Genomic DNA, 11,000 nt, shown 5'->3' with positions numbered 1-11,000 from the left:
TGCCTATTCACTCTTGACTTGAAGGTACCTATGCCTACCTAAAAGTGGAAGGGAAAACTGATATTGGAATGGTGTTTCATATCTTAGCAATTTGAATTAGAAACGAGGAGGCAAATCGCTTCGTACGTGTCCGTGGAGTTCCTTGACGATGGTTTGTGGCCCAATTAATAAATTGGTAAGGTTTAATTTACTAACAAAAATAATGCATATTAAGGGGCCTATAAAAGCTAATAACGTCAGTCTGTATACATTTAGATGAGATTGATAAAAATTGCTTACTTCCCAAAGTAACACGTTGATAAATACATCCTTAAATTCCGAGTGCCCCCAAAGTTTCCAAGAGGTGTCGCTTGGATGAAAAATAATTACGGTTGTTGGGCCGTGCGTCATGCTGTGCAGACATAACCCTCGGATATTAAGATGTGAACATTTAACAGGTTGTCTCTCATTGTTAGCGGAGATACGCCGGGATGATAATCGCAACATCAGACCTGGCGACGACTTATTTAATGCCTGTCGCTTCGAATAAACCGGGTTGCGTAAGTGTTATTAATATTTGACGGTTGCGTTTGTTTTTTAAGGCTATGGATATTATAAATAGTGTTATATAAACGATTCGTTTTTGAATTAAGGATGTTTTTTAGAACTAAACCGGTTTTCATATCGATTTTTTATCATTTAGTGGCTGACTCGCCCCGGCGCCACATGGGCAACCTTCCTCAGGAAATTATGAAATCTTTCTAGTACTTAATAAAAAAGCTCATAATTAGGTATTATTGAAATCTTATACGTGATCAAACCAAGGCATCAAACAAATATTTAAATAGACAAAGGAAGATTTTGACTGCTAATATTAGCATTCCTTAAATAAGAATTTGTTAAAAATAACCTATTTAGGGGTTTAATTGCTTTTCCGTGTAATTTTAATGCAATGATTTTAAATATGTTTTCTTAGACATCATCATCATCATCATCTCAACTCATCGCCGACATATTACTACTGAATACAAGTCTCCTCTCGGAATGAGGAATGTTTAGACCACAGTTCACCACGCTGGTTGGGAAACTGGACATCCTTTAAAGACATTATGAAAAGAACTCCCAGGCCTATAATATTAATGCGCTGATTTTTTAATTTATTTCCCACCCTTATATGTTTTTAATAAAACAGATTACACAAATTTTATACAAAAGTACGTGATACTACGTTAGTAAAATACCAGAAAATCATGTATATTGTATGCTAAGGCAACACAGTAAATAAATATCTATTATCATGCATACTACAACTAAAGCGACATAAATTCTATACGAAATTAGATTTTGTTTCATCCAAAGCCTCTGAGGACTCTATATTTCTTACATATCTATGATATTTCTTCAGTGCCTTTGATTTAATAACACATATAACAGCAAAAAGGAATCTTACTTACAACAAGCTGTTCCGTTACTACCGTAAGCAAACTCGTAACATTAAACAAGCCCCGATACAAATATAGGCAACGTCATATTTCAACAAAAAAAGTTACGTATGATAAATATTCTTTATGAACATTGTTTTATGCTGTAACGAGGAAGCTCAGCCATAGAGGGAGTTGTTACGACCCGCCACCATGCGGCGCCACTAGCAAGGACGTGAGAACATTTTGATTCCTACGCAAACTTAATAAATACATTCTTACTCAACTCTATCCAGTCGACATAAGGTTGAATATACAAATTAATTAGAATCAATAAATATTTGTAGAAATGAGTTGGACTAAGCACTTCGGTTGAATACATATTCTGGTATTATGATGACAAATATGTAGCAACTCTGTTAGAACTGAAACGTGACATGATAGGAAATATAATAATATTATGTAAAAACCACAGTTACTTATGAATAAAATATGTTGAAAACGTATGCATTAGTCGTTGTAGATCCTTATCGGCGATAAAAGATGAATTTTATATTTTAATAATGATTTACCATTGACGTATCTACTTATCTACTATGTAAAAGCTGTGAGTAGACAAATAAGGTATAAGGATAATAAACCTTATTTATGTATTCAGTTCATACCTTACCTTATAAGAACAGAATTGGTAAGAAAAATGTAGCATAAATATTATTATCTTACCTTACCATATAAGAACAGAGTTGGTAAGAAAAATGTAGCTTAAATATTACTATCGTACCTCAGCTGGTACGGAAAATCACCAGGGAAGGTGAAAAACTTTGTACAATTCAGCACTTTAGCAATAGTTAAATATCATACACGCCTGTTTACTACAAGGTATATAGTTACTACTAGTATAGTTATTATGTAAGGTAAAAAGGCTGTACCATACCAACCCCATGGGTACTCGTACCTATATGTTACAACTCACATCCATTGTAGCACTGCCGCCTCCGCCTGTAACACGGATGGACGGACAGACAAAATTGTATTTAAGGGTTTCTTGCTTTTCCATCATACAATAAAATTCAGTCAAGAGCGAGTTGGAATCGCACACGAAGGATTTACAAAAAAATATTAAGTATTTTTTTTTTATGATGTTACCACAATTTCACAGTTTTTGGATTTTTCTATTCATTAATATACATATATTTTTTATAAGACATTGCTACCTGCCTTTCATGATTCTAGGTCAAAGGGAAGTAGATACCATATAGGTTTTGATTACCTAGACCGGCTTGATGGGTCTTGACAAACTAGCCAGACAGACAGACAACAAGTGATCCTATACGGGTTCCTTTTTTTCTCGTGGAAAAAGGGTTTTTCTTAATTAATGCATCTTAAACTGAGACAAGTGTAAATTAAAAATTTATAACACCCCCGACAAGTGAACTTACAGTAACTAGAAAAGAACTGATCACTTTCGAACGGCTGAACCGATTTTCTTGGATTATAACTAAGGACACTCTCGATCAAGCCACCTTTCATACAAAAAAACTAAATTAAAATCGGTTCATTAATTTAAGAGCTACGATGCCACAGACAGACACACAGATACACACGTCAAACTTATAACACCCCTCTTTTTGGGTCGGGGGTTAATAAATACGAATAAGCATTGACTTATTAAGTGACATCACATCTAAGCGGTCCTGTCCCACTCTATGTCCTGTTTATTTATTCAATAAGCGTTCGCTGTGGGAAAGACATTTAAGCCACTTTGTTTGGAAGAAACTACGGCTATTTATCAAAGTGCATCTGTATTCTGAAGATTCTAAGTGGATTTCGTAGTAACGCGTTTCCTATAATTTGTATGCTTGAGGCTGTATTAAAATGAGGTTTTTCTTAGCTCCAGGTTTATCCTCGCAGCTTTGTTTGCTTGGATAACTGCTTTTCTTTGTAGGTTGGATAAATACAAGAACGAAATTGTTTACTGAAACGATTATGTAGACGGCGGCAACTGAAAAAATTATGACAGACTAGATGATGCCCGCGACTTTGTCCGCGTGGATCCTACTTAGGAATCAGGTTTCAGAATAAAAAGTGACCTAAGTGTTAATTCAGGGTATAAAATAAAAAGAAGCCAAGGGGAAACCCTATGCCAAAATTTCAGCCGAATGAATTCAGTCATTGTGGTGTTAAAGGCAACAAACATGCAAACGTCCAAACTTTCACATTTTACAAATGATGTTAGGAAAAATAATTGTGATTTTGAATTACTACTAGTTTATGCCCTCGACTTCGCTAGCGTGGATTTTTTTTCTTAAGAAGCCCGTATGTAGGAAATCTTCAATTTTCAGAGAGAAAAAGTTGCCTATGTGCATCCGCGGAATGCAAGCTAATTTTGTACACGTTAAACTCGGGTGAACAGAAGGGCTGTGAAAAACTAGCAACTGACAAACAGAAAAACTATATGTTTGTCTGTTTGTATAGGAAGATAGTCTGCTTGATAGACAGACATACATACACACATTCTCATTTATAATATTTATTCTATTTTTATTTATTTATATTGAGCATGGAAGCATTAATTTAACGGTAGAAAATGAGGTGCGACGTCGGGGGTGTCCGTACTGCCGCACTATTGGTTCGTCAGTTAACCTTTCACTTCCTGCGCCGTGGAAAAGCACATAGGTATCCATCCATGCGTAGACACATTCTCACTTTCCTCACCATTTGCATCCGAAGTTCATAATGTTGTAAAAATGTGAAAATAACCAAGCCTTACATTTTAGACTCGCAATAGAAAATAACTGGAACCCACTATAACAGAAAATTGATATTGAATTTGAATTTTGAGCACTTTTCGCAAACAAACTCAATCTATTTGTGAAACTGTTTCACACTCTATTTCCATTTCTACGAATATTCACAAATTATGAGAAACATTATACGTTATGTGCAGTTTTGTTAATAAGATAGGGAAACTACTGTTTTTAATGTAAGTTAATAAACCGCTTGAGGAACCAGTTTGACAATAATAAAATTTTATTTGGTATTTTATACTTTCTACTTTGTATTATTTATGAAAAGTGTAGGTATTCGTCGTACAATTTTACACGGAATTTTATTTTAATGAATTAGCTAACTCGTAGTCATGTTTAATATTCAGAAACTGTGTGAAATATTTTGTGTTATGTTCAGTTTTCCTAATAAGGAACACTATTGTTGTTTATAATATGTAAGTTAGTAAATCGTTTAGTTTGGCACCTTTTTTAACTTCCTAGTATGTATTTTGGAAAAAATATTTGTCGCAATTCGTAATAATTTTATTTTTATGAATATTTAACTATCTCATGGACTTGTTTATTTTCCCGCAAAGCAAATTCAAGGAGTGCCACAAACTGTCGCTTACCAAGATAAATAGAGCACTATTGTACCCCACTACATATAAGAGGGAAGGAAGTATCACATCTAAATTTCACAGAGCGGCTTTTGCAAACAAATTCTAGCTATCCGCGGTACAATTTCACGCCCTATTTTATTCCTACGAATTTTCACAATTGAAAATCGACCGTAAAAGCGTCAGGGCCTTTGTATTTCGGGTTTTATTGCCGACTATTCTAGCATTTTGTTGATAAATTATCTTCATTCTTTATTCAATATTGTCGCGGTGCCAAACGTTGTTGTAGATGTTGAATAATGGCTGAACACTATAAACCAGTTGTCTCTACCATTCCACACGAAATCAGAAATACTGCGACGTCATTAAAAAAGTAGTCACCTTTACCTATTATTTTCGATACATTTAGGTACTTTCGTGAAATCGGATAGGACTTGATTTCTCATTCCAGTATAATTACAAGTTCATGGTCGGACGAATTACAATTGATGTCTTGTATTACCTACTAGGTATGTAAAACTAAAAATTATCGACATTAATACGAGTAGGTAGTTATTATTATAAAAATATTAGTTATACTGCTAGACGACAATACCTTAGCTAAATAAATTAGCTATGTAACTCATTATTGTATCTCAGTAGAAGTCAAATTTTTACTTTGCAGTCTTAAAACATCAGCTGGCCTAGAAATTTTATAATGAACTACAAACTTTGGCACGGCGAACGCTGACAGAGTTAGATGTCATTCGCAAATGTTGCTGTCGCTTTTTTACGGAAAAGAATAAGAAGGGAAGGCTTAAAAATTCTCAATAATCACTGTTATTGAATCTACTCACCTTGCTGGTGCCAGAATCCCCTTCCCGCCTTGTTAACTTTATACTTTTGTCTAAAATCATCATCGTGATCAACTCATCGCCAGCCCACTACTGAGCCACCTCACTCTGAGTCTCTTCTCAGAATTGCGGATTGGCAGACTTTAAGTACACATCTTTTTGGGAACATTATGAAGAAGTCTCAGGTATGTTGATGCAGCTTTCCTCATTCATGATGATTCAGGATTCAGGTTGATACAACGTTGACAGATGTGTCATCACTAACATTTAGTTCCGAGTACTTTTACATGACGTTACCAGTACCTAAATGGCGAAAATCAAGTTGCTTAAATAACAGATCGGCAATGACAGGTCCAGCGTACTTCTATTAGTAGAGGTCAGTGGTAGTACTACATAGAAGTTGTTGATCCTGCCACATCAGACAAACCGACGCGATAGTAGAATAGTTGTCGTGAGCCGTAGATTTTCTCCCCGGGATACCACTCTGCCACTAAGTGATTTTATTTATGTCCACATTCCAATGTGTATCGAATTACTCGGCCTTGCGGCCAGCTGCTTGATCGATATTCAGCGGCGTCGCTAAAAGCATAATATTTACCCAAATAATTATTAACACCCACGGAAAGAAAACATACTTTCATGGCTTCTTACAGTATACGGTCCCATAGATTTTATGGAGTCCCCGTCCAAGATATCATATTCATAGGGCTCACATAATATTATAGTCTGCTATACTGGTACTTATGTCTGTGTTTGTATATATTCGTATAGTTATACATTAAGTCAAAAAAGTGTTCTTAGATAAAGAAGATCATCATATAACATCACCCTTTTTCAGACTAATCAATTAAGTCCAAATTCGATAGCGGTTGAGGACGACGCCTTCTCTCAACTTCATCCTCATACCAGCTCAATTGTGTATTGTGAACTCAACCGTAATTTTGTATTGTGATCTACGTAAGCTATGTATGTCTATGGGTACCTTCATATCAAGAGTGAATAGGCATAGACAAGTGCGCTTCATCTTAGGCTGCATCATCACTTGCCAGCAGGTCTGATTGCAGCCAAGCGCTAGTCTATAAATAATAAAAAAAACTAGTTGTGTTTCAAATTGGTAATAAAAAAGTATGTAAAAAGTTGATAAACCTTACATCGTTCTAAAGCTACAGGCGAAGCTTACAGTATAAAGCGTGTAAAAAAGGGGATTTTTCATTTATTTATTCAATCCAATCTACATTCTTGAATGCAAATCTCAGAGCTGAGCGTGTTCGTATCCTGGGACGTCAGTTTCAGCTGCGGAATCGATTTGGAAGTTTATTCAGGCTGACAACGCACGGGCGCGTCAAGCTCGCAATCTATTCTGTATCTTCAATATGTTCCCGTACACGTAGACAAAAAGGATGGATTAAGCATATCTTTAACTTAGTTGCTAAGTTTTCGCTGTTTGTAATAATCGTTTTTTTATTTTATACTAGCTGACGCCCGCGACTTCGTCCGCGTGGATTTAGGGTTTTCAAATCCCGTGGGAACTCTTTGGTTTTCCGAGATAAAAAGTAGCCTATGTGCTAATCCAGGATATTATCTAGCTCCATTCCAAATTTCAGCCAAATCCGTCCAGTGGTTTTTGCGTGAAGGAGTAACAAACATACACACACACACACACACACACACACACACATACAAACTTTCGCCTTTATAATATTAGTGTGATGTGATTTAAACTGTCGTGAGTGATTTCCATTATAAGTAAAGGTTGTTTCGACTATATTCACGTATTTAATCGATGTAAGCCCGACTAGTCTCGAAAATTTTCAATTTGAGAATACCTCTGCCATATTTTTATACTTCTAGATTACTCAAAAAAAAAAAAACACGGATACAATAGGTACATACTTATTTATTTATTTAAACAACTTTATTGTACAAAAATGCAAAGACAATAATAAATGATACACTTATACAAATACAAAGGGCGACCTTATCACTAGAGTGATCTCTCCCAGGTAACCCGTATGTTCGAACCTACAGAACTATAAGATGACTTAATTATTAAAATATTTAGGTTCTTCACTTTAAACAATCTGCAACCTACACTACCTACTCCTCGACTCGTAAATCATTATTTTTTCAGGCAGCCAGTGTATTTGTACAGAAGACAGGGGTAAGGGAAGGGGTACATTTCATTTATTTATTCGTTATATACCCCAGTATTTTCTTCATGCAAATCTCTGGCGTAAAAACCTCGCCCTAGTGTCAGTGCCAGCTGCGGAGCCGATTTGGGTGTTTCATAGGGTGTTTATTCGAGCTGACAATTCGTGACAACGTAAAGCCCTCGTAGAGCTCTATTCTCACAAAAGAAAATCACTGATCTCTACGAATAAAAGTTTGCTGGACCTGTGATTGCCAATCTGCTGTTGCCAAGCAGCAGTGAGCGTCGTGTGTGCATCATTATCATCATCAGCCTGTGGACGTCCACTGTTGGACATAGGCCTTCTCTTAAGAGCGCCACAGCCGGTACTCAGCCTTCCTCATCCACTTCCCAGCAGCCGCTTTATATCGTCAGTCCATCGTGCTGGAGGGCGTCCCACACTACGCTTGCTTATACGCAGTCTCCACTCAAGGACTGTGTGTGTATACTCGAAACTAATTATGAGACATCGGTTATTATATCGTCAATACGAAAACCATTTGAAGTGCCAATTTTAACTCCCGATGCAATCGGTGGACGCTACGAATTGGCACAAAAAATAACAATCATTTTGTAAGCATATCTCTTCCAGCGCACTATGTGCATGCCCATTTCAGTGATTGTGACGCATGAAGATACGCTAGCACATTCTTATAGAAGTGTAAAATAAAAATAACACCCCCGACAAGTGAAAGTTACAGTAACTAGAAAAGAGCTGATAACTTTCAAACGGCCGAACCGATTTGCTTGGATTATAGCTAAGAACACTCTCGATCAAGCCACCTTTCAATAAAAAAAAAACTAAATTAAAATCGGTTCATTAGTTTAGGAGCTACGATGCCACAGACAGATACACAGATACACACATCAAACTTATAACAACCCTCTTTTTGGGTCGGGGGTTAAAAACACGCATGATACTTTATCAAATAAGTAGGTAGTTATGGCTCGGCCATCCGTTCTCGATTAGATTTGTTTAACGTAAGCATTTTTGTAACGGTGGCGACGGTGCGTCGCATATAAGATTAGTATTAAAGTAGCCTCTAAATCGGCATTACGTCTTTAATTTCTCCCTTACATATATATGTACCTGGTGAAAATCCCAGGGTAATCTAGTGGCTCCCGTAAGAAAAGCAAAAGTGGCGCAGCCTGGTGAGGATTTTCCGGAAAAAAATCCGTAGTTTACGTGGTTTAGGAAAATCCAAAACGAACCTCAAAATTTAAAATTCTTTTGCGTCGGTCAAGCCAAGGAAAAGCAATGGGAGTAGCGGTGAGGGGGTGAGTGAAACTTTTCGCCAATCCTTGTTCCAATTTCCCGTACTTTTCATATTAATAATTATTATAAGTAGTTGTTATTGTAGAGATCAAACCTTGCTCACTATAACATTGTATTGTAACGCCTGATATCACCGGATGGACTTATGCGGTCTTATCTCTATTCTAAGAATATGAATGTGCACAGAGCACTTACGTACATAGAGACTTCATTTAAATGAAATAATTTTTTTTAAAAATTGTTGAAAATATATAATTGTAAGTTAAAAGGAATTGAATACACTTAATTCATTAAGTTTTATTATTTGAAAAAAAATACATAAGTTTTAAACTTATCTTATTGTAGTACACTACACTTTTACTCTATATTTTATAACTTATACAAATTTAATTTCTAATGCTATAATTTTATTTTATTTTTACATTGTGTTTTTATTGTGTGTTCTACTGTGTTAAATGTGTGATTATACTTGTAAGTAAAAGTGTTTATACGAAAGCCAGTTGCATCCTCTGAACATTTCATTACTCTATCATCATGGAAACAGCGGCAGTCTCATCGGTACCTAAAGAAATTGTGCAATTAATCCCTTTGTTTGGTGGTGATAAAAGACAATTAAATCTTTATTTGCGAAAATGTCAATATGTGATTGATCGGTTTAAGGGGAGTGATGAACAAAATCTTTACGTTTTTAATGTTATAACGAGTCGCTTGAAAGATGATGCAGCTGCGCTTCTCTCCGAACGGGAGGACATTGTTACGTGGTCCGCATTAAAAGATTTGTTAATACAGCATTTTGGAGACCCGCGTAGCGAAGCTTGCATAAGTGTTGAGTTAGAGTCATTAAAAATTTATCCGGGTGAAAGTTTCCTCGACTTTTGTAATAGAATCCAAACTGTGCGTTCGTTATTGATGTCCAAAGTAAATGCATGCGACGACTTGGAGATGAAACGTTCCAAGGCAATTATATATAATAACACAGCTCTTAACGTGTTTCTGTATAATCTTCCCGAACATATGGTTCGAGTTATTAGACTAAAGGCACCCACTTCCTTAGAAACGGCCTTGAGTATGGTGCTCGAGGAAGTGAACTTCACGGAACAGTACAAGACGCGTAATCGTATGCATGGTAATAACCAATTTACGAGTTCGGGTTCAAGGCCAGCGATCGCCCAACCGTTTGGTTACAAACCCCAACTACCATCTCATTCCAAATTCAATTTTAATAACACTCAAATGAAGATGCCTCAAATGCAAGGTCAAGGTCAGCCACCAAAACCAGTCATGGGTTATAGACCCCAATTAGGTTTTCAGCCACAACAATTTGGGATTAGGCCCCCACATAAACTTGGGTACATGTCCCCACAACAATTTGGGTATAGGCCTCAACAACAATTTGGGTACAGGCCTCCACAACAATTCGGGTACAGGCCTCCACAACAATTCGGGTACAGGCCTCCACAACAGTTTGGGTACCGACCCCCACAACAATTTGGGTACAAACCCCCGCAGCAATTTGGGTATAAACCACCACAACCCCAACAACCAACTAACGACGTATCCATGAGGACATCACAGCCTAAAATGCAACAAGGTTTTAAGTTAAACGAATTAACTATGACTAACGAGGAAGACAACTTACCTTATGACGATTATTATGGTTATGACTATGACGATCAAGATAATGTTTATGACCCACAGTTAATGTGTTACCCGGACTATAATATAGAATGTGAATATGCGAACGAACAGACAGACGAACCAGTTTCCAACAGCAAGCCCACTGACCTTGAAGAAAATAATGAAGAAAATTTTTGCATAGCAGCCTCGAAGGAAATAGAGAAAGGATAGAGATAAATTGTGACACGAAACTAAAGTTACCCTACATATATATCCCTGAAATTAATGGTAAATTCATGAT

The 11,000-nt window shown here is 36.5% G+C and overlaps 1 protein-coding gene across 1 annotated transcript; it reads left to right on the top strand.

Annotated features, from left to right (window-relative positions):
- Positions 1-9,387: 9,387 nt before the first annotated feature.
- On the top strand, positions 9,388-10,940 carry LOC123873014. The gene has a single exon (XM_045917657.1). It carries the CDS (start codon positions 9,617-9,619, stop codon positions 10,928-10,930), a length of 1,314 nt encoding a protein of 437 aa, XP_045773613.1. The 5' UTR covers positions 9,388-9,616; the 3' UTR covers positions 10,931-10,940.
- The last annotated feature ends 60 nt before the right edge of the window (positions 10,941-11,000 follow it).

The sequence above is a fragment of the Maniola jurtina genome, chromosome 16, assembly GCF_905333055.1.
Source record: "Maniola jurtina chromosome 16, ilManJurt1.1, whole genome shotgun sequence".
NCBI lineage: Eukaryota > Metazoa > Arthropoda > Insecta > Lepidoptera > Nymphalidae > Maniola > Maniola jurtina.
Note: the sequence above shows the minus strand (reverse complement) of the source record. Positions and strands in the feature narration are given on the sequence as shown.

Coding starts and splice junctions, on each gene's coding strand:
- LOC123873014 (XM_045917657.1), top strand. CDS start 9,617: ATGGAAACAGCGGCAGTCTCATCGGTACCTAAAGAAATTGTGCAATTA.